A 24,554-nucleotide genomic window follows, 5' to 3' on the forward strand; every position below is an offset into this window, starting at 1 on the left:
GAGGCTGTGGCTAAGGGAGATGTGGAGACTGTGGCTGAGGGAGGTGTGGAGGCTGTGGCTGTGGGAGGTGTGGAGGCTGTGGCTGAAGGAGGTGTGGAGGCTGTGGCTGAGGGAGGTGTGGAGGCTGTGGCTGAGGGAGGTGTGGAGGTTGTGGCTGAGGGAGATGTGGAGGCTGTGGCTGTGAGAGGTGTGGAGGCTGTGGCTGTGGGAGGTGTGGAGGCTGTGGCTGAGGGAGATGTGGAGGCTGTGGCTGTGGGAGGTGTGGAGGCTGTGGCTGTGGGAGGTGTGGAGGCTGTGGCTGAGGGAGATGTGGAGGCTGTGGCTGTGGGAGGTGTGGAGGTTGTGGCTGAGGGAGATGTGGAGGCTGTGGCTGTGAGAGGTGTGGAGGCTGTGGCTGTGGGAGGTGTGGAGGCTGTGGCTGTGGGAGGTGTGGAGGCTGTGGCTGTGGGAGGTGTGGAGGCTGTGGCTGTGGGAGATGTGGAGGCTGTGGCTGTGGGAGGTGTGGAGGTTGTGGCTGAGGGAGATGTGGAGGCTGTGGCTGTGGGAGGTGTGGAGGCTGTGGCTGTGGGAGGTGTGGAAGCTGTGGCTGTGGGAGGTGTGGAGGCTGTGGCTGTGGGAGGTGTGCTTTTCTTAGAAGACCACTCCCGAGAACAATCATTATGGGTCATTATAGGCTCCTGTCCAGAGAATGGAGAACTATGTGTTTGACCTTTTCACTATGCGTTTAACCTCAAGTTGACTCTGTATCGGTTTTCCTGTTCCCCTAGAAAATAGTTGTTTGTTAAAGCTCACGTATAAGATATTCTGATGAGATCACAGCAAAGCCCTGAGTGACTGACTTATATTGTTCTCTTCAGTCTCTTCATAGAGTGGGACCTAAGTAGGGTTGCAAAATTTCAGTAACTTTCCCAGAATTCCCTGGTTTTCTATGAATCCCGTTTGGAAGATTCCCAGAATCAGGAGTGAATAATCAGGGATCCAGATAACCTGGACATTTTGGGAAAGTTACCAGAATTTTGCAACCCTAGACTATGATCCTAGTTACTATGATCTGGTAAACAGTTGTCAATGGGGGTCACAACTCCAGACACTATGGCCTGTGCTGATGAATTCAGTCATCAAGAGTGTCTCTGTTGTGGAAGTCAAGATGACAGAGGAAGCAATTCCCCAGTCAGCTGACTGCTACAAAGACTTCAAAGATAACACAGAAATTACGAAACTACTACTACAAAAAAAAAATGAACACATAACCAACACCTCATGGCTGTTCCTAGGCTGTCTTTGAAAATAAGAATTTGTTCTTAACTGACTTGCCTAGTTAAATACAGATAAAATAAAATAACAAACAGGTTGATCGGCATAATTTAGTCAGTTTTCTCATACACACGATTCAAGACAACCGCTAGCTATCCGGATCTCTGTACAGAACAATGAGTATGGTTACATGCACACAGTAATGTGATTATTGTTGTGGACTGTCAGATTAATTGAATAGTTTGATTAAAACATTTACATGCTTTGCAAGAAGAATGAATTCCTTAATAATCCTGTTTACATGGACACATCTGAGATCAGGTTACCTGATGGCACTCTGATAAATGCAGAAAATCACCAATCAAAATAAACGCTCTACCACACCGACCATGTTATTTTTGGGAAGCATATTTGATTCTGAGTTGGGACAGATATAAAGTTTGTATATGAAAACTACTTCTAGGATGCATACATTCAGTTCTTCTGAACTCACTTCAATCAAGCTAAAGAGGGAGGCTCACTCGGCTGGTGCTAGCAAATGCGCAGATCAAATACACGTAGAACGAAAGGTTATGGTGTTTACGTGTCCTAATAATTTAAATGATATTTCAGGAAACCAGGTGTTTAAACGTTGTATTCTTACTTCGATTTTGACCTCACGGCGATTAAGATAAGCAGAGTAAGGTGTTTACATGACTATTGCATAATCTGCCTACTGCCATAATCAGTTTAATATTGAATTATTACTGTGCATGTAAACGTACTCAATTATGTAATGTTGCTGTAAAATACCAGCAGATCAGGAAAGATCACAAAATCTGTAAGTCCCCTAGGCCTAGAGCATAATAAAAAAATCCCCATAAAAATCTGTCCATTTAAACTAGAGATCTCAATCCACTGCATCCGCTGATGTCGGCCTTCCGCATCTGTGGTGGAAGGTGGCAGTGCTACAGCGGTGTTTGTCAGACCAGGAGACATCCTGAAAATCAGTCTTCTCACAAAAACGTCTGTAGCGTCCAAACTGTTTGGGCTACACACTATCGGAAGGTGAGACTCCCACGAACACGTGTATATTGGTTGTTTTGCTCTAGGATGCCCACAGACCTCACAAGACTCGTCTGAAGGTAGTCCGGGACCAAGTTTAAAAAAAATTGAAGTATACGCTGAGTATACCAAACATTGGGAAGACTTTCCTAATATTGACTTACACCTATGGCTGTTACGGTGACCGTAATACCGCCACAATGGCGGTCACAAGTCATTAGGGCAGTCAAATTCCAAGTGACTGTTTAGTCACGGTAATTAGGCTTCTCCAAGCACCGATGCTGCTCATGGTCATTTGTAGCCTACAAAACTTGCTAACTGCCTGGCACTATTGTTCCTCTAATCACTCTGACATCAATGCAAATGTAATCGAAAATCTAATCAAACACTTCATGAGAGCCCATGAGCTCATGTTGCGCAACAGGCTACGCAATTGCTCGATTAAACAGAGTGATGGCCTCTATTAAAAAGAGGAGGATCCCATCAGCTTTCTATAGGCTAGGACTACTATAATTATTTTTCCTAATATTAAGCACATTGCTTCTCTTTACAGCAGGAGTATAGCCTACCTGGCTGGCATGAAAATTAGCCACGGGAAAAGTGTCCTCCATTCGATATTTAAGTGTATAGATGAACTGTATTTTATTCCGCTGCCCCTGTTTCGAGACTGCTGCATGACAATGGTCCATTCTAAATCAAAACAAATTTCCCACATATATTATTTAGTATATGTAAAGACAATATGAAATCAAGAGTAGTCTGATGGGTGACAATATTAGCCTATCACTTGTGAATGCTGCTTCCATTTGTCGAGGCTGTATTCTGTAAAGTAGACGCTGGGAGTCAGGAAGCAAGTTCAAGTGGTGAGTTTAATAATACGATAAACATGGAACAATACAAGAAACAATAGTAGTGTACAGACCTGAAATAACATCAATACTGTCTGGGGAATAAACCTAAGTGAGTGCTAGATATAGGGAGGTAATGAGTAAGGAAATGGAGTCCAGGTGTGTGTCATCATGAGGAGCAGGTGCACGTAATGATGTTTTCCAGGACCGGTGATTTAGTAAACCGGCGATGTCGAATGCCAGAGAGGGGGAGCAGGAATAGACGTGACAAATATAACATATATTTTGATTTGTTTAACACTTTTCTGGTTACTACATGGTTCCATATATGTTATTACATAGTTTTGATATCTTCACTATTATTCTACAATGTAGAAAATAGTAACAATAAAGAAAAACCCTTGAATGAGTAGGTGTGTCCAAACTTTTGACTGGTACTGTATATGGAAGTAGTTTTTTTGCCAAACAAAATGGGTATTTGTTTTTTGACTGTTTTTCCATGTGTGAATGTGTCATTCAATGTGTTTTCTATGGGCTAATGGGACCCCCTAAAGGGGTCTAAAATTCTAATTAAAATAGCACGTTAGTTTGCAATTTTGTCATGTAAAAACTGCTGCACTGTCATTTTCCAGGCCTAACGTCAGATTCTGCAATTTACCGGTCTGATATCAACTTGCTTGCACTCAGATGGGTGGGGTGGAAATATCTGAGGTGTGTCCTTTTAAAACATGATCCAAAGTGCTAATTTCAGGCAGCGCTAATAGGGATATTTAAGACCAACAAAAATCTGGATTTAGCGGTAATGGTTATGGCATGAATTTTGACAGTGGAAACGCAGCCTATCCACCCATGATGCACACTGCCCATATGTAGATGAAACAATAGTAGACTAACGTGCTTTTGGTGCCTGTATACTTCGTATTTAGAAACCTAAAAAAATATATGTTTTTTACCATTTTTTTTATTTGATTAAAAACCAAGCATAGCCTCCTCTCAATGAAGGCTTTTTGTCGTGCCCAATGCAATTGCAAAGTAGTCAAGACTGTCGATAAAGGGTTTGGCTCTTGAGACCGCTTGGATATAAATCTTAATCACCAAAGCTTTATTAAAATATTAAGTTTAAGATGAGTAAAACAGTGAGCTGACATTCCCTTTTTATCTGTGCATTGTAGGCAGGCCCACATTATTTTAGCCATTAAGGTCCCATTTTGGGCATGCACAATAAAGAAAACACTTGTTTTACGTAGAATTTTATTACAACCAAACGTATTAGAATGTTTTATGGTGACAATGTCCGTGGCGCGCTTGCAATGCAACTTCTGGAGACGTGTGAATGCGATCTGATCTGTAAAATGGTTCCGATTATGTTCATAAAACATAGGCCTATTTGGGAGCAGCATAACTGTGAGTGGACATTCTCCCTTTCGTTTTAGAATTTGTTTGTTTCGTTTTAGAATTTTATTTGAATTATTCGCTCTCTTTTTAGTGAATTTAATCTTGCTTATTGACAACATTTGGCATGTCCATGCTCAGCCATAATGCAGTTTACAGTCGGCCTGGTCCTATATCAGTGTGAATTCTATGTTCAGTGTATTCGGAAAGTATTCAGACCCCTTGACCTTTTCCACATTTTGTTACGTTACAGCCTTATTCTAAAATGGATGAAATTGTTCTACAATCTACACACAATACCCCATAATGACAAAGCAAAAACAGATTTTTAGAAATTTTAGCAAATGTATTAAAAAAACTACTGAAATATCCAGTGGCGACCCGTCATTCCCCACCTGTTTTGAGCTTACCTGTTTTGCATGTTATTTTGGCATTAATAAGTGTCACATATCAGTTTGCAAACAATGTAAAAATAAATCAAATCACTAAGTTAATAAAGCTGCATACAAACATGGTCTCTTTTTTTCTTTCTTGAGTAAGGCAGCTCCAAAATGCAGGTGTTTCAGCCTAGGTCAGTGCTTTCTATGGTGGTGAGGCAGCTAGCGGAAAATACTGAGTGTAGGTGTTGGTAATGTTCTCTAGTTGCGCCATGATTAGCTTAGTGTTCTGTCACTCGTCGGGACAGTACATCACCGCCAAGTCTAAGGGTAGACCTTGAAAATTCAAGCCCATTGGGTGCTGCCATAGAGTTACATTAGAAGTTTCCCATCCAGGGCTCAAGGTCATTGGCCACAGATAAAATTACGTCAAATCACGTTATATCTACAGTAGCTTTGATTGGACTGTCAACATCATACTTTCAAAATCTTAGCTAGCAGTCATCATCATGAATCAAGTCGACAATCTACTGGCAAATACTTTTTAATACTTGTCATATGAAGATAAATAATAAAGAGAAAATGTAGATAAAACGTATCGGTGCTCATTGGCCATTGGACATGAACATTACACAACAAGCTGGAAATCGCAAATTCAACAATGAGTGGTTTGGAAGGAATCAGTGACAGTGGCTAACTGCAAGCACTGCAAAGCAATCACTAGCCTGCTATTCAGTGGAGTGGCTGTATGGTCCCAAATCTGGGATTGTCTCTTTTCCAAGTTTAAAATGATAAACATTCAACATTGGCCATGCTCTCAATGAAGCAAGATTTGTGCGATGCTCAAAACAACTGTTAACTTGACTTTAGTGAGTTCAATACAACTAGGAATTCCAGAACGGTCATCTAAATAGGAATTGTAAGTCGGGAACTCGGGCCTCTTTCTAGAGCTACGACTTGAAGATCAATGACATCATCATGATTCGATCTTGTTTTTTTCCCCTGAGTTCCCAGTTGTCTTGAAGCACCATAAAGCCAGAGAATGCCAGACTGCTGGCAAAATTTGCCCACGAAGGACCACTGTGCCACCTTCCTGTTCAAGTGAGCAGAGCACATCAAGATGAGTCCAAAAATGTATTGTATGTTGCTGCATAAATTATGTAATATGCCAGGAAGATATGTATACTGTAGCTATGAAAGTAATACTAAGTGTATGTTGTGTAGTAAGCTGTTAGTAGCCCATGTGCCTCACCCTAATAATTTGGTCTATTTAGCCCTCTTAATTTCGCCTACTGTTCTGACCTGGTGGTGCACATGTAGCCTATAACCTATTTTAGAGAAATGTAATCATCAACTTTTGTAAGAGCTTTCATTGCTTGCTTATATGCCCTGTTTATTTATCCTACGGTTCTGACTTGGTGTACAGGGAGAACACTGTAAGGACAGCCCATGTTCTGAATTCTATCGCTGTACATAAAAAAGTTCTAAACAAATAGTTATACTGACTACGTCCATCCTAGGTCGCTCATTAATGTCTTAATCGAAATTACAGATTGCCTCTTAACAGCTTGTCGTGCCCTTATGCCATAGTTTGCACATATCAATTGTCATTAGAAACCACATTTGTTTAAGCAAGTAAGGCATATCAGCTATGTTTTTTAAAAAGGCAGGAAATGAGGCTGAATGAACTGTTTCGCTGCTAGACGCCAGACAAGGCTCCGCTGATAGCCAGGTGTAGCAGTGATAAGATGTTGGGACTGCTGTTGGGACAGCTTTATGTGGGCCCTAACAGTTTGTGGGCACCGTTTGTCACCGTTATAGCGCAATTCATGTATTGTTTAATGTTGTGTTGTGTAGTGGCTTTGCTGGCGTGCATCCAACTTAAATAAAAAAAAATTCCCCCACCAAGATTTACATGCTAAAATCGACACTGGAAATATCACATTTACGTAAGCATTCAGACCCTTCATGCAATACTTTCTTGAAGCACCTTTGGCAGCGATTACAGTTTCATGTCTTCTTGGGTATGACGCTACAAGCTTGGCACACGTGTATTTGGGGAGTTTCTCCAATTCTTCTCTGCAGATCCTCTCGAGCTGTCAGGTTGGATGGGGAGCGTCGCTGCACAGCTATTTTCAGGTCTCTCCAGAGGTGTTTGATCGGGTTTAAGTCCGGGCTCTGGCTGGGCCACTGAAGGACATTCTGAAGGATGTATACACCATTCTATATACATCTGGCCCTTCTTTGGACACTGTGCTAACAAACCTCCAAACAAGCTTCAACACCATACAACACTCCTTCCGTGGCCTCCAACTGCTTTTAAATGCTAGTAAAACTAAGTGCATGCTCTTCAACCGATTGCTGCCCGCACCCTCCCTCCCGACTAGCATCACTACTCTGGACGGTTCTGACCTAGAATATGTGGACAACTACTAATACCTAAGGGGTCTGGTTAGACTGTAAACTATCCTTCCAGACTCAAATTAAGCATCTCCGATCCAAAATTGAATCTAGAATCGGCTTCCTATTTTGCAACAATGCCTCCTTCACTCATGCTGCCAAATAATATTGGAGTGATAGATGTGCAGATCCCGGGTGGCGCAGCGGTCTAAGGCACTGCAGTGTGCCACCAGAGACTCTGAGTTCGAGCCCAGGCTCTGTCGCAGCTGGCCACAACCGGGAGACCCATGGGGCGGCGCACAATTGGCCCAGCATCGTCTGGGTTAGGAAGGGTTTGGCCGGAAGGGATATCCTTGTCTCATCGCGCACTAGCAAATCCTGTGGCGGGCCGAGCGCAGTGCACGCTGACCAGGTCGCTAGGTGTACGGTGTTTCCTCCGACACATTGGTGCAGCTGGCTTCCGGGTTGGATGCGCACTGTGTTAAAATGCAGGGCGGCTTGTTTGGGTTGTGTTTTGGAGGACACATGGCTCTCGACCTTTACCTCTCCCGAGTCCGTACGGGAGTTGTAGTGATGAGACAAGACAGTAACTACTAACAATTGGATACCACGAAATTGGGGATAAAAAGGGGGTACCATTTTTTGTTAAAAAACATACCCTCGTAAAACTTACGATCCTACCAGTCCTTGACTTTGGCGATGTCATTTACAAAATAGCCCCAAACACTCTACTTAGCAAACTGGATGTAGTCTATCACAGTGCCATCCATTTTGTCACCAAAGCTCCATATACTACACACCACTGCGACCTGTATGCTCTCGTTGGCTAGCCCTCTACTACATATCCGTCGCCAAACCCACTGGCTCCAGGCCATATATAAGTCTTTGCTAGGTAAATTCCCGCCTTATCTCAGCTCACTGGTCAGCATAGCAACACGCACCCATAGCACGCGCTCCAGAAAGTATATTGCACTGGTCATCCCCAAAGCCAACACTTCCTTTGGCCGCCTTTCCTTCCAGTTCTCTGCTGCCAATGACTGGAACGAATTGCAAAAATCACTGAAGCTGGAGTCTTATATCTCTCTCTATAACTTTAAGCATAAGCTGTCAGAGCAGCTTACCGAACACTGTACCTGTACACAGCCAATCTGTAAATAGCACACCCAACTACCTCATCCCCATATTATTACTTACCCTCTTGCTCTTTTGCACCCCAGTATCTCTACTTGCACATCATCATCTGCACATCTATCACTCCAATATTAAATCAAATCAAAGTTTACTTGTCACGTGCTCCGAATACAACAGGTGTACAACCTTACAGTGAAATGCTTACTTACAGGCTCTAACCAATAGTGCAAGGGTGAATCCATCCCTGAGGAGAATAGACTAGAAGCAGCCGCGTTGGGAAGGCCCATACCAGGTTCTGTTAAACCACCGCCTTTGCCGTTGAGAGAGTCACTTGGGTCCACGTTACCCACTGCCAGAAGGTAGGTACCCATATGAGCACTGCTGATCACACACAGAGTTAGGAGAAGAACCGAGTACCAACAGGGTCCGGGGGTTACCTCCTTAAATGAAGATTCCCTATCCCGACCGTTCATCACTGTGGGTGATCCTAGAAGTGTGAGTATGGGGTGGTACCAAGCAGACCGACTAAGGGCAGCAAAGGGTTGGCGGTTTTTGGGAAGAGTAGGGGCTCTGAGCTGCATCATAGTCTTGGTAACTGGTCTGATACATCCAGATCCACCACCTGCCGGTACTAATTATATGACGCAATTGTCCTGGATAAGAAGTAAAAGATCAACTATATAATACGCTGATGAGTGACTTACAGAATAAGGAGTCAAAGAAGATCAAGATGTAGGATTTAAGGTAAACCTTAAACAATTCCCTAGGAAAGCAAATAACTTTACAGGGATTGGGTTGGCCAGATTGAAGTACTAGGCCAACCCACCTCGGTTCACTTTAACTCCTGATGAGTACCAGGGTTATAGACACAAGAATGGCACCGAGAACTTAGATGATTTTAATGGCTGAAAGGTAATCGTTAATGTGACTGACTTAGGTTTGGAAGTACAGGAGACAATTCTTAACCTCACAGAACCTATAACTGATGTAGGATGGGCTCGTACCAGCAAAGGACGCATACGACAGAAACTACCAGAAGGTGTGGTTAGGCACTTGCGCCCCGGGGTTATTGGTCCAACCAGTTCGAGTTAGTCATCAGAGGCAAGTTATAGGAGGCCAAAGTAGCACAGGAGGAGTTTTGACCAGCTTTGAGTAGCTTTGTCTAGATGGATGCTATTGGCATCCTCAGGGAAGTTACAGATTAATACAAAGCTATGAATCAAATAGGTGAAGACTTTACCACTACGTTATTTTGGTGGTTGATAATAAATAAAAATGTGGATTGGATTAATGACATCTATTATAATCAACAGGGATTCGTGAATGATACTGGCGATGCAGTAAAGGGGTTCTCTGACCAATTATCCGCCACCTCCCTCATGACCTGGTAAAATAGACTGACTCTCGATATGTTAATCGGCAGAAAAGGGCGAGGTATGTAGAATGATTGGGGTTAATTGCTGTACGTTTATTTTTTAATAACACAGCTCCAGAAGGATCAGTGACCAAGGCCCTGGCTGGTTTAACCACATTAGCTCACAAATTAGCAGAGAACTCTGGGGTGGATAATGCTCTAACAAATTGGTTTGATAGTGTGTTTGGGAAATGGAAAAATGGCATCATCACTGTGTTGTGGGCAACTTGTATGAGTGTTTTGGTTCTGTGTGGATGTTGTTTAATTCCGCGTATGAGAGGTCTGATTACCAGGACTCTGGAGAGGTCAATAACGCAACAGATGGTGAGGTATGGACCGATTCCGAGCTCCGGCCAGTGGGATGGCGAATACAGGCCTCCAGGTATGGAGATGGCTCCATTTCTTTTAACTACTAGGAGCCAATGTTGGATGATACTATTTTTGATCTTTAAGACTGTTTTTTTATGAAGATTGTAATAAAAATCCTAACAGGAAGTGTTAAGATACCTAATGTAGGCCTATAACAGTCATTGATGGATAGGAATGAAAATACATATATTGGTTTTGTGAGGTTGATTTTGAGTGACATTGATAATATTAATAAAAATAGATGTGTACGTTTTTGTAATTAATGTTTAGGCAATAATTAACAGTATTCCACCCTATCACTGTATAACATATGGAAATGTGTTTGAATCATAGCAGACAAGGAACTGTGGCAGACAACTTATGACCACTGTGAATCTGATAACAGGGAAGGAGGTCTCCCCACCCAGAGAGGGGAGAAACCGTGGGGCTTGCAATAGGTTGTGTAACATATGGCAGGATATGATAAGCAATGTATTGGTCTGGATTATTCTTGTATACAATTGATGTATCAGTGTGTATTATTTAGTCATTAAGGGTGGATTGTTAATGGGATTTATCTGTTAATTGTATGATAAGAATATTCCACCCTGAAACCATATAATTGTATGGAATTGATTAGAATGTATACAATTATAATCAATAAATGTGTAGTTCATATCAGAATTAGGCTAAAACAATATAGCTAATGTTTATGTCTTTATAGTATCTTAAAAACAGACTGTCTGAGCAGAATTCGGTGCCGACCTTGGCTAGGGGCCACTGAGAGATTTGGGATAGGACAGGGAGTGATTTTCACGGTCCCTAATCTTTGTCGGCTGGGTAGCAGGACAGTGTGTGCATACCTACTGTTTGTGTGAAGATGTATGTGCGTATGAATTATGTTTGTGTGCAAGAGTATGTGCGTAAGGAGCTAGTATAAAATGACTGGTTTTGTACAACTAACTAGCGCTCTCGTAAATAAACTTTCTGACTATCGTAGCTGGGCCTCCGTCTGATTCATTTCAACCAGTTTCTTACAAATTCTGGGTTTCAGGCTGAGTAGTCAATTGAATTGGGTTTATGAACATTGAGAACATAATTCTCATAACAGTTATTGACTGTACGTTTGTTTATGTGTAACTCTGTGTTGTTGTTTTTGTCGCACGGCTTTGCATTATCTTGGGCAGGTCGCAGCTGTAAATGAGAACTTGCCGTGCGACAAAAACAACAACACAGAGTTACACATAAACAAACATAATAAAGGTGAGAAAAAAAATGAGACTTTTCCCAAAGCCACTCCTATGTTGTCTTGACTGTGTGCTTAGGGTCATTGTCCTGTTGGAAGGTGAACCTTCGCCCCCAGTCTGAGGTCCCGAACGCTCTGGAGCAGGCTTTCATTAAGAATTTCTCTGTACTTTGCTCTGTTAATCTTTTCCTCAATCCTGACTAGTCTCATAGTCCCTGCCGCTGAAAGAAATCCCCAAAGCATGATTCTGACACCACCATGCTTCACCGTAGGGATGGGCCACGTTTCCTCCAGACGTGACGCTTGGCATTCAGGCCAAAGAGTTCAATCTTGGTTTTATCTGACCATAGAATTGTGTTTCTCATGGTCTGAGTCCTTTAGGTGCCTTTTGGCAAACTCCAAGCAGGCTGTCATGTGCATTTTACTGAACTCTGGAGCTCTGTCAGAGTGATCTTCGGGTTCTTGGTCACCTCCTGACCAAGGCCTTTCTCCCCTGATTGCTCAGCCAGCTCTAGAAAGAGTCTTGGTGGTTCCAAACTTCTTCCATTTAAGAATGATGGAGGCCACTGTGTTCTTGGGGACCTTCAATGCTGCAGAAATGTTTTGGTACCCTTCCCCAGATCTGCGCCTCGACACAATCCCGTCTCGGAGCTCTACGGACAATAACTCTACCTACATGTACATATTGCCTCAATACCGGTGCCCCCTCACATTGACTCTGTACTGGTAACCCCTGTATATAGCCCCGCTATTGTTATTTACTGCAGCTGTTTAATTATTTGTTATTCTTATGTCTTACTTTTTGTTGTATTTTCTTAAAACTGCGTTGTTGGTTAAGGGTTTGTAAGTAAGCATTTCACCTGTTGTATTCGGCGCATGTGACAAATACAATTTGATTTGAATTCCTTCGACCTCATGGCTTGGTTTTTGCTCTGACATGCACTGCCAACTGTGGGACCTAATATAGACAGGTGTGTGCCTTTCCAAATCATGTCAATTTAATTTACCACAGGTGGACTCCAAGTTGTAGAAACATGTCAAGGATGATCAAAGGAAACAGGATACACCTGAGCTCAATTTAGAGTCTCATAGCAAAGGGTCTGAATACTTAAGTAAATAAGGTATCTGTTTTTTATTTGTAATACATTTGCAAAAAATAAAAATAAACTATTTGCGCTTTGTCATTATGGGGTATTGTGTGTAGATTGTTTTGCAATCTATATATTTAATACATTTTTATATAAAGCTCTAACTTAACAAAATGTGGAAAAAGTCAAGGGGTCTGAATACTTTCCGAAGGCACTGTATTTCAAGCTACAAGTATCACAGATCAGATCACAGGAGGTTGATGGCACCTTATTTGGGGAGAGCGTCCTTGTGGTAAGGACTGGAGCGGAATTTGTGGAATGGTATCAAATGCATTATACATGGCTTCCAGGTGTTTGATGCCATTCCATTTTCTCAGTTCCAGATATTATTATGAGCTGTTCTCCCCTCAGCAGCCTCCACTGGATTAGATGTCTGATTTAAATAGATATAAAATTCAAGTGTTGCATGTGGCGGTCATATAATGTCTAGAAGAGACATATACAGTGTGCTGAATGAAAAATGGCTCATATCTATTTCACCTAATAACACTGGAGTGCTCCCCTTTGCATGGATTAGCAACTCTAAATATACTATTGGTTATCACTGGCCAGATCACTAACCTAAGCCCATGCATTAGACACTGCTGCTCACTCCTGAAAGAAATCTGATTGATGGGATGGCTTTGGCGGATGTTCTTCGAAATCATAGGAATGAAATGCAAAAACCATAATGCAAATTTGATTAATCTGTGTAATGCAAATGTGATTAAGCCATGAAAGGTCTATATACTTCTCAGGTGGGTTTTATACCCGGTGGAAGATTATTATTATTATTTTTTTTAAATACTTCCGTTTATAGGTGAAAACAGCAAAGTGGAACTTGATGTATTGTATGACAAATATGAGATTCACTACAGCAGAAAAATCTTTGTCTCACTATCCTAACATTGTTTAGATGGTGGATTCTAAACCAGGAACCAACCAGAAACTTCCAACGATCTGCAAAATTGAATATTCCTGGTGATTTTATGCAGACAACTTGCATGGATATAAAAGTTAATCTTCTTTTGTCTGCTATTTATAAAAGTTGAAATGATTATTGAGCAGCAGGGTGCTTCCCTACAGTCTTAACCTGAAACAGATGGGAACGGCTCTAACCTTTATGCTGGGGATATTTGAAGGCTTATCCCCATAAAGGCCTTCCCACCTGCAGAGCACTGTATGCATAATGTAAAATCTCACACACTCATTGTCTCTGAAAAAACATCCACAGAAACTACATTTGCACAGTCCTAATTCTAACCAAACAATTAACTTTTCTCTCTGTGAAAATGCCTGTTCTTTGTGATAACAATGTCACACAAAGCTGTTTATTATGAGCAATGGGACAATGCAGTTGCTCCTTCACAGTGGGATTTCTCCACCCCAGTGTGGAGAGAAACCCCCTGCTGGCATGTCACAGCGTCACACAGTCAGATAACATTCCTCCAGCGAGTGGGAAGCAGTAGTGTAAGAGGCTTTCATTAGCAACACTGTACGGCCGCTTCCTTTTGAAGCTAGGGAAGAAAACACAGCTACCACTACACATCACCCACCCAAATGAATAGCGTTTTTACAGATGCTTACACGAGTCAGCTTTTCAAAATGTTTGTATGAGACATACTTTTAGAATCTCACAAAGCGCTCTCTTCCAGGACACAAGGCTGTGTGTCCCACTCACAGATAGATTTTTTTTTAATTATGTAGGACCCGTTAATATTTGAATTTGAAGCACGCCATATTGCTGAATGGGGCTGAATGGCACCAAAAAAAATCGATAAAGATCATGGTGAAAGCAATACATTTTTTTTTAACTAACCTACTGCTGTTCTATCTGTGGTGAAAATGGCTGTAACTAGCATCGGATCATATTCGATGTAGCCATTTTCATCCTGCCTGAAAGAGTCAACCAGAGTCTCCTCGTAGCCTGCCGGCCCGTGATTGGTCTGTGTCAGCACGTGGTCCGGTGTGAGGATAAATGTAGTAGTCAGAATGGGTCACTATTTAATTAAATATCTCGATTCATAGAAAACTTGAAAAATAATTCACAGTGGGGATCGAACTTGATCATAATGAACCAATTTTCAAGCCCAAAACAGGCGACTACATTCTTTTGGTTTGGCCGTTCTGGCTATTGCAATTTAAATAGGTTTTCTAGGGCAGACCAGGGCTTTTGGCACAGCTAGGTTGCTACGCAGTAGTCACCCAGCAGAGCTTGTGACTGACTTCACGCTCCAGACCAGACACTGGGGTCCTGTTATTGATATGAAAAGACTACTAATGAACATTGATGTCATTTTCTTTGTTTGACATCCTTCAGAACTAAACTGGTGCATGGTAAACTGAAACTTCTGTACTTTTTCGATACTAGAACATGAAAAATGGTTCAGTACTAGAATTTTTGTTACTTTCGGTACTTCTGTCAATTGTGTCTCACGGATCAATCCTGTGCCTGCTCCATGCTCCACTTATTCATTGCTAGCCTGCACTTGGAGTCCGAGCTTCTCCTCACTCCTGCTGAACAGAAGTTAACACACTTGAATAATGCATGCAGAAATGTTAAAACTGTTAATTACTGTTCGCAAAACAATGTCCATACTGGTAGCTTCCAGCTTTCAGTTCAAAGTCTAGTTTTGATTTACATTTGTTTTGAGATGTCAACTAACGTGACTTCAATGTGAAATCAACAAAAAAAATTACCTTGTCTTTGGATTTATATTAAAAGTTGAAAAAGTGAAGAAAAAAAGACAATGTCCTGTTGATGACTTTCTGCTCATCCAATCACTTTCCCACGTTTATTCAACATCATTACGTAGATGTTTGTGGTTGAAATGATGTGGAAACAATGTTGATTCAACCAGTTTTTATCCAGTAGGAACATTCCTTGCTAGCTGATCCTGGCAGTTAATTGGTTCATTAATGCCACTAATTGATTGTTCAGAGAGACTAGAAACATCTGATTGCCCAAGGAGAACAAACATGGAAACACTGCTGTGGCCCTGGAGGAACAGTTTTGCACCCCTGATTTGAACAGTGATATCAGTGCTCCTTCTCCAGGCCTAATACCTCTAGAGCTGGGATAGGCAACTTTGTTGGGGGTGGGGGCCAATCTGAACTCATCATGAGGGGCCGGAGTGGCTCGCGGGTCTGCGTACCCACATCTCTAAACACACATGCAGTCAGAGCCTGCCCTAGCCTTTTGGAGGCCTTAAGCGAAATTGTATTGTCCCCCCCCAGTCCCACCTTGCGAGGTTGATCCTACAAAAGAGGAAGCACAGAGGAGGCCAGTTGCCCAAACCTGCTCTAGAGGGCACTGAAGTCTACTTTAGTAACATCAGCCAATTAGTTTAGACCTATGTCCTTACCTGCAAAGGCTGGTCTCATGGTAAAATCATGGTCATCAACTCGCAGCAGGTGGTCTGTCTTCACCTTGTGAGATTTGGTGTTATCAACTATCTTTTTTCCAGTCAGTGGACTACAAAAGAAAACAGCAATCAATACTTCTGAAAATATTGGCAGATAACAGTGTAAAGTTTCCATTTATTCCTTACAGAGAACCATACAACCACCTTTAAAATGACCCTCAAACCACAACAGTGAGATTATGAAAGGCACAGAACGATTAGGAGTAAGAACACAAACTTTACAACATAAGTGTTTGTGTGTGTGTGTAGTGCATGCCCTCAAATAATCAAGAGAAACCTACTATGCTTTGCTGTCAAGGTGGTTTTATCTAACCCATCTGTGGTATGTTTGTTAGTTGAGGATAACATGGGTTGAAGTTTGTTCCCATACTCTGCATTTATTATGTTCCTTGGATATAAAGCTCAGTGAAGACAGGGCAAACTCTGTTCCAAATAGACCCCCAACCGACTTAATTTACGCGTTTACGCGCGCCTATGCCAGTTTCGACGACAATTATTGAACGCGTGGGGGCTGGCTAATTATACCACCACACAATTATTTGACCAATAATAGTGAAACGCACGGTTCATGTTAGGGGTCGATTCGGAATTGTAATCCTATACTTTGTAATGGACAAAAATGTATCATGTTATAACTCAATATGCAAGAATAACAGACATTGGTGAGCTACTTGTAATACAGCGAGGGAGCCTGAGAGCCGGCTGGAGAACCCAGTTCATTCGTTGTCACCATGGGACTGTTAAATCTTGCAGATTACATTAACATGTTCTGCCCTTACTGTATTTCAAGTGAACTTGACAGCGTTGTGTCATTAAACAGCCTCACATGTGGATCGCCTCTCATTTCACAGATAAGATTATTAATAATGACGGAACACATCATGGGTCATCTGAAGCAGAGCACAGCCCAACCGACCGTGGAGTATGATGCAGAATAATGATGCAAGGTTCAAATTATTTGTATGGATGATGAAACTTGCAGATAGGGATGATTCATGACATCTCTGCGTAGACAGGGTCCACCCATTACATCCTTCCCATCAATGCGCACTGCGCTCTGGATCATCTTTACGCACCGGCATGGTTTACCCGTTGCGCAATCCCCATCGAGTCCAGTCCACCCCTAGGCTAATATTTACATAGTCTCAGTGTCAACGACTATAACTGGTTTTGCATTACTGACACGAGCCATCAATGATTGGAACGTGACAAATTGAATCGAATAAATATTTAAATCAAACGGAACGCAAGGGTCCGTCTACAAGTGCAGAATTTAACCAAAGAAAGAGGGTCATGTCATGATGACCCCCAGTTGCTTTAAATTGCAAAATAAAGAGTGAACGTGCAAATGAAACAAGAACATAATGGGGAGATGGGAAGAAAGTAACATGTGGCGAATGTAACACGCCCATTTTCTCCTATTTGGATGAACTGTCAAAAAGGGTAAGGATCCAGGTACTTACGCGCCATGCTTGTGAGATTCTACCGCCCCGGACCACCGCCTTTTCCGACTTTTGTGCTTTCGGCATTCCCCGATAAGTATCAAGCAAAAAATTAAAAACAGGTACTTAATATAATAAGGCATTATGTGTGAAACTCAAAAGTCGTCGAGTGAGTGAAGAAATCCCTTTAATCGACGAACGCAATGGTTTGAGCATTGTAGCGTATTCTGATCTAAAGCAGAACATGTGTGGTAACATGCATTGTAGTGAGGCAGTGTGTCGGTTGATTAAGTAACAACGACAGATATGTTTACGACTCCAAGCGGCTTGTCCCGCTTATTGCTCCCTGATTGGTCCACAGCGGTTGGTTTCAACGCACTCCAAACCAAGGCACCGCGCGCGCAGCTTCAGCAGCAGCCCTGTTTTAGCTACAGTATAATGACATGACCACATTCCAGGGCATCCTCGATCAAGTGACGTAACATACTCCGAATTCGCACAGCTTTCTGGGCACTTTCGAAAACCAAAAAGTATATATATATATATATATATAGATATAGATATAGATATAGATCCTGTGCTTAATTAATGTCTCTGCAACAACTGGAGAAGCTCTTTGCATATACTGATAATGTAAAAGGCCTTGTAATCAAGTCTCATATCAACAGTAAGTGCATATCCTAAGAATACAGATTTGAGAGAACACATACTGGATGGTGTAACCTGACCCTTTTGCATGCACATATCAAATGTGTTCTACAATCTTCAGATCACTTAATGGTGATCTGTGTGGCGATGGATAACTAAGTGTTACTTTGTCATCCACCGGGACCTAGAAAATAAATAAATAACATTACAGAATCTGTTAACTGTGACACAGGAACATTTTATTTTTTTATTCAAGGCATTTATTTTCTGATACAATGTTCATATGTAGCATTCAAACACAGTCAAACGATGGATGAATGCCATCTTAAGACATTAAGTTGTCTGCAATGGATTCAGTATTCACATGAGCAAAGCTGTTATACATGGCTCAAATATCATGAGAACACAACTTAGAGAGAGGACTTACTCTGGACATTTTATTTTCCTTGAAGTACAATATTTAAATAGCTTTGCATTAGTCCCCAATCCATTTCTTGTGAGAACTTCAAAAAGGTGGGCCTAAAGTCATACAGCCTCTTTCTTGTATAATCTCCCTTTCTGAAGCGCTTGTGTTGACAATGGTTTATTGCCTCATCCCTGTCTCACTATCTTTGGACCCAATCAGTGATAACGCCAGGTATGAACAGCATGGAATTGGCAAGAGAGCAGAAACAAACTGACACTCAGGCTAAGATTGACAGAAGTATATGTATAGTTGGCTGCACTGTATCTGCTGCCGATAAAGTAGAAACCACCGGAGAATTGGCTAACCAATGAAAATGTCAATGGCGTAACATTTGAGCAGAAATAATTAGCATCTTATCTGTATACAATTTATTATGCATATTGATTCCCTGTGCACAATTAATTATTTGAGACAAACAAATCAATGTAATAGTCTTCATTGTTTACAAGTCATATGATACAGCATTAACTTGTTTAAATGAGAGCAAGCAGCAGTCCATGATAAACAGTTGCCTGACACAATTAAAAGTAGAGATTCAGGCCGTATTCATAAAGCACCTCAGGAGTGCGGATCTATTTTTATTTTAGATCATAATGAATTATATTATATGGACATGGGGCACCTGATCCTAGATCAGCACTCCTACTCAGACATTTTGTGAATACAGCCCAAAGTGTGTGTTCTATAAAGGTTTGGACCTATCTTTAAAATGTGATACAGTTTAGAGTCAATTCAAAGTAATAAAAGACACCTTGGAGTTGGACCACATCCTACACAGGAATGCAGGCTACCCTCATTGTAAAGCAAGCCCTCTTTACTTAGTGGGAGAAACAGTCACCAAGGCTATGCCTAACCCTCTATGAACAGAAGGTTTTCCAGGGCTCTAGGCTGGCAATGTAAAGAGATAAAGTCAGTTTGTTGCCAGCTAGGGTGTCTGGTGGTCTGGGGAAGTTCAGGTCAGTTTCATCACAGCTCGTAGTCAAACTTGTACTCGTTGGTCAGGTAGATCCTGCGGAAGATGAGGGCAGCCAGGAGCAGGGCGAGCACCATGATGAGCACCACAGAGCCTGTGTGGCTGGCGTCCTGAGGGGGTTGGGGGGTGGCGGTGTGGGGGAAGGCAGGGAAGGTGGGCCTGCTGGGGGACTCTCTCTGGTGCTGCTGGGCCCGGCGCTGGTGGGGGCTGAGAGAACGGCTGCTTGGGGCTGTGGGACATGGCTCGTCCTCACTGGCAGCTGGAGCCGCATCGGCCTGCTGGGAGCACAGCATAGCATACACAGGATCAGACTGTGGTCCAACATACACAGTACGAATAAACACACACATTCCGTTCAACATGGTGCACACGTGCATGCAGACACACACCCACAATACAAGAACCCAAACACGTGCATACAACAGTTACACACACACACACACACACACTTTACGAATACACAGACACTACACACACAACCATGCCTAGGGCTTTAGTGCATTCAGAAAGTATTCGGACCCCTCAACTTTCCACTTTTCGTTACATTACAGCCTTATTCAAAAATTTCGTACATTATTTTTTCCCCTAATCAATCTATGTTTTTCAGCGGCAGGGACTGGGGGACTAGTCAGGATCGAGGCAAAGATGAACAGAGAAAAGTACAGAGAGATCCTTGATGAAAAACTGCTCCAGAGTGCACTGGACTTCAGACTGAGGCGAAGGTTCACCTTCCAACAGCACAACGACCCTAAGCAAACAGCCAAGACAACGCAGGGGTGGTTTCGGGACAAGTCTCTAAATGTCCTTGAGTGGCCCAGCCAGAGCCCAGACTTAAACCTGATCGAGCATCTCTGGAGGCCTGAAAAATGCTGTGCGGCGACGCTTCCCATCCAACCCGACAGAGCTTGAGAGGATCTGCAGAGAAGAATAGGAGAAACTCCCCAAATACAGGTGTGCCAAGCTTGTAGCGTCATACCCAAGAAGACTCGAGGCTGTAATCACTGCCAAAGGTGCTTCAACAAAGTACTGAGTAAAGGGTATTAATACTTACGCAAATGTGATATTTCCACTTAAAACATTTTTTAATACATTTGTTAATGACAAAGGAAAAACAAGTTTAGATTTTTTTATGTGGTAATGTGTGTGGACTGAGGAGGGAACACAATGGAATCCATTTTAGAATAAGGCTGGAACGTAACAAAATGTGGAAAAAGTCAAGGGGTCTGAATAGTTTCCGAAGCACTGTATACACTATGAATCTGCTTGGGACTAACTGTCCTTGTAGTGCAGTCAAACCAACACAGTTGAATTTAACAAAAATGCTACAGTCGGTCATTTTAAGGGGGAACTCTTTAAAGCAGCAATAGGGTACAGCTCAGGTTTTACACCGAGAGAGAAAGCTGAATCTTACTCATAATTAGGGGATGGCTGCAGGACAGGGAGGGCTGTCTGCAGAGAGAGACATTGGGACAGAGCAGGGAGCTGTAATCCTGTCTACATCACTCTGTTCAGTTTGATAAAGGAAGAGGAAGACAGGCAGTGACGACACAGTTAATGGGTGGGATAATCCCAGAACCAGAATGATCTATTCTATTTCTATAGGGGTGAAGTTGGTCGGTCCCTCTCCCGGCCAGAGGTTATATCGCTCGTTTATTACTGCATCCAGCAGCAGATGGCAAGTACATTTTTTCCCTGTCCCTCTCTCAGGTCAATTCAGACAGATTTAATCCCAATCTACATAGCCCCTTTATAGTATGAAGAGACATACCCACACTCATTTTACCAGGATTGGAAATGGCCATGTTTTCCTGTCATATTTTTTATTTATAATACATTATAAAAATGAAGTTGCACACTAATTAGGCTCCCAAACATTTAATGGGGCTAGCAACCAACGTTTTGGCACGCAGAAGAAGGCACTGCATGCTGAAATGTTGGTTGCTAGACACATTCAATGTCTTGGAGCATAATTAGCTACTTTTCATTTTTTTTTTTTTTAGAGTTTACTATCCGTTAGTCAGCACCTAAATCTAATTTTTATTATCTCATGCGCCGAATACAACAGGTGTAGGTAGACCTTACATTGAAAGTAAAAAAAATATATATATATATATATATATATATATATATATATAACAAATAATTAAGGAGCAACAATAAAATAACAATAACGAGGCTATATACAGGGGGTTACGGTACAGAGTCAATGTGCGCGGGCACCGGTTAGTCAAGGTAATTAAGATAATATGTACATGTAGGTAGAGGTAAAATGACTATGCATAGACAATAAACAGAGAGTAGCAGCAGTGTAAAAATGGGGGGAACAATGCAAATAGTCCGGGTAGCCATTTGATTAATTGTTCAAGAGTCTTATGGCTTGGGGGTAGAAGCTGTTAAGAAGCTTTTTTGACCTAGACTTGGCGCTCCGGTATCGCTTGCCGTGCGGTAGCAGAGAGAACATTATATGACTAGTGTGGCTGGAGTCCTTGGCAATTTTTTGGGCCTTCCTCTGACACCGCCTGGTATAGAGGTCCTGGATGGCAGGAAGCTTGGCCCCAGTGATGTACTGGGCCATATGCACTACCGTCTGTAGTACCTTGCCGTCAGAGACCGTGCAGTTGCCATACCAGGCAGTGATGCAACTGTTGAACTTTTTGAGGATCTGAGGAACCATGCCACATCTTTTCAGTCTCCTGAGGGGGAATGGGCGTTGCCGTGCCCTCTTCATGATTGTCTTGGAACTTGAAGCTCTCAACCTGCTCCACTGCAGCCCTGTCGATGAGAATGGGGGTGCGCTCGGTCCTCCTTTTTCTGCAGTCCACAATCATCTCCTTTGTCAAGATCACGTTGAGGGAGAGGTTGTTATCCTGGCACCACACTGCCAGGTCTCTGACCTCCTCCCTATAGGCTGTCTCATCGTTGTCAATGATCAGGCCTACCTCTGTTGTGTTGCCGGCAAACGTAATGATGGTGTTGGAGTCGTGCTTGGCCATGAAGTCATGGGTGAACAGGGAGTACAGCTCTACACAACATTTTTGGGCACGAGTCAGCTTATGCCTTTTACTAAAATAATACATTATAACGATGATATCCAGCTATAATCGGTTTATAAGAAAACACCTATCACAGTTATCTTTAATGTTGTCATAGGTGACTGCTAGACAGTGGCATCATGCCTCATTGACACGGAGTTGGAGAACCCTGGAGAAGCTGTAAGGCCAGAGAGTCGCCTGCACCGTCATCATACAATATTACCCACCGAGCCATTAAACACAGTGATTTAAAAAGGGATGTTCACTGAGTGAGTGACAGTGGCTGATGTGGCTCCGCTGTGCTACAACATTACATAAAGCACTATGAGAGATGAAGGATGATTTACGGGATAACAACATTGCCATATTCTCCCTTTTATCCTCTGTTCTGGAGCCCAGGGACCCCCCGCCGCTCCTTTCTATACCTCTCATAATTAACTTTTTTCTATTTAATGGTTCGAGAATAATACAGATGACGTTACCGGAGAAAATAGACTTTAGGCTGTCTTCTGCGACAAGGCACAATAATCGTGTGCAACCATGCCAACCTCATCTATGGCAAATAAATGAATAATCCCCCAACATAGCAAATATCTTCAGTATATAGTTATTTCTCTACCCATGTACACTACCTTAAAGTTTGGGGTCACTTAGAAATGTCCTTGTTTTTGAAAGAAAAGCTCATTTTTTGTCGAATAAAATAACATAAAAATGATCAGAAATACAGTGTAGACATTATGACTATTGTAGCTGGAAACAGCAGATTTTTTATGGAATATCTACATAGGCCCATTATCAGCAACCATCACTCCTGTGTTCCAATGGCAAGTTGTGTTAGCTAATCCAAGTTTATAATTTTAAAAGGCTAATTGATCATTAGAAATCCCTTTTGCAATTATGTTAGCACAGCTGAAAACTGTTGTCCTGATTAAAGAAGCAATAAAACTGTCCTTCTTTAGACTCGTTGAGAATCTGGAGCGTCAGCATTTGTGGGTTCGATTACAGGCTCAAAATGGACAGAAACAAAGAAGTTTCATCTGAACCTCGTCAGTCTATTCTTGTTCTGAGAAATTAAGGCTATTCTATGCGAGAAATTGCCAAACTGAAGATATCGTACAACACTGTGTACTACTCCCTTCACAGAACAGCGCAAACTGTCTCTAACCAGAATAGAAAGAAGGAGTGGGAGGCCCCAGTGCACAACTGAGCAAGAGGACAAGTACATTAGAGTGTCTAGTTTGAGAAACAGATGCCTCACAAGTCCACAACTGGCAGCTTCATTAAATAGTATCCGCAAAACACCAGTCTCAACGTTAACAGTGAAGAGGCGACTCTGGGATGCTGGCCTTCTACTGCAGCTGGATCTCTCAGTCCATCACAATCTAGCTAGCATAACCCTGGTGGTGTTAGTCTCACCTGCTCAGCGTGGGTCTCCTCCTCCTCCTGTCCCCCCGAGGTGGACATCTCTCCCCGGGGGTCTGTGGGGGGCTCGCTCTCTGCCCCTGTGCTCTCACTGGCCTGCCTGGCTTCTGCCTGCAGGAAGCAACACACAGGAAATGGATGCTGTCACCCACAATGTTTTCAAATCAAATTGTAATGGTCACATAAGCATTTCACTACAACCGTAACATGTGTGCATTTCTAGCTCCAACAGTGCAGTAATATCTAACAAGTAATATTTAACAGTTTCACAACGATACACACATCTAAAGTGAAGGAATGGAATTAAGAATATGTAAATATTTGGATGAGCAATGTCGGAGAATACAGTAAGTACTCTAGCTCTGGCCACAGGCCAGAGACATTATTCCTCGGGTGAAAAGCCCATTGTCTTTTCTGTCTGTGACTGCTTGAAGTACGAATGGGTAAAGACATGGAAACACAATTCATCCAATTCTGACAACTGGTAACACTTCTGAAGTCACTGGAATAGAATGTAAATAAACAATAATACGTGGATGGGGTAGGACTGTGGCTGGCAGCGACA

General features: G+C 42.3%; 2 protein-coding genes across 11 annotated transcripts in view; both read right to left on the reverse strand.

Annotated features, from left to right (window-relative positions):
* LOC110529499 (gamma-aminobutyric acid receptor subunit rho-2-like) overlaps positions 1-17,960 on the reverse strand; it is a 34,923-nt gene extending 16,963 nt beyond the window's left edge. The window contains exons 1-2 of the mRNA XM_021611736.3: positions 17,470-17,960; positions 15,947-16,056 (exon numbers count right to left, since the gene is read on the reverse strand). Coding sequence (XP_021467411.1) covers positions 15,947-16,056; positions 17,470-17,591 — 232 coding nt within the window. The 5' untranslated portion in view covers positions 17,592-17,960. The remainder of the gene's footprint in view (positions 1-15,946; positions 16,057-17,469) is intronic.
* A 353-nt stretch (positions 17,961-18,313) lies between these two features.
* The window catches only part of LOC110529501 (ubiquitin-conjugating enzyme E2 J1), a 37,490-nt gene continuing 31,249 nt past the window's right edge, over positions 18,314-24,554 (reverse strand). For 6 of the 10 annotated variants that reach the window (XM_021611737.3, XM_021611739.3, XM_021611740.3 and 3 more), the window contains 2 exons: positions 23,984-24,100; positions 18,314-19,813 (listed from right to left, as the gene is read on the reverse strand). In XM_021611737.3, coding sequence (XP_021467412.2) covers positions 19,529-19,813; positions 23,984-24,100 — 402 coding nt within the window. In that variant the 3' untranslated portion in view covers positions 18,314-19,528. The remainder of the gene's footprint in view (positions 19,814-23,983; positions 24,101-24,554) is intronic. The other 4 variants (XM_090183093.1, XM_090183091.1, XM_090183092.1 and 1 more) reach the window with 1 other exon arrangement.

This window comes from Oncorhynchus mykiss, chromosome 8 (genome assembly GCF_057628025.1).
Source record: "Oncorhynchus mykiss isolate SJ-2025 chromosome 8, ASM5762802v1, whole genome shotgun sequence".
NCBI lineage: Eukaryota > Metazoa > Chordata > Actinopteri > Salmoniformes > Salmonidae > Oncorhynchus > Oncorhynchus mykiss.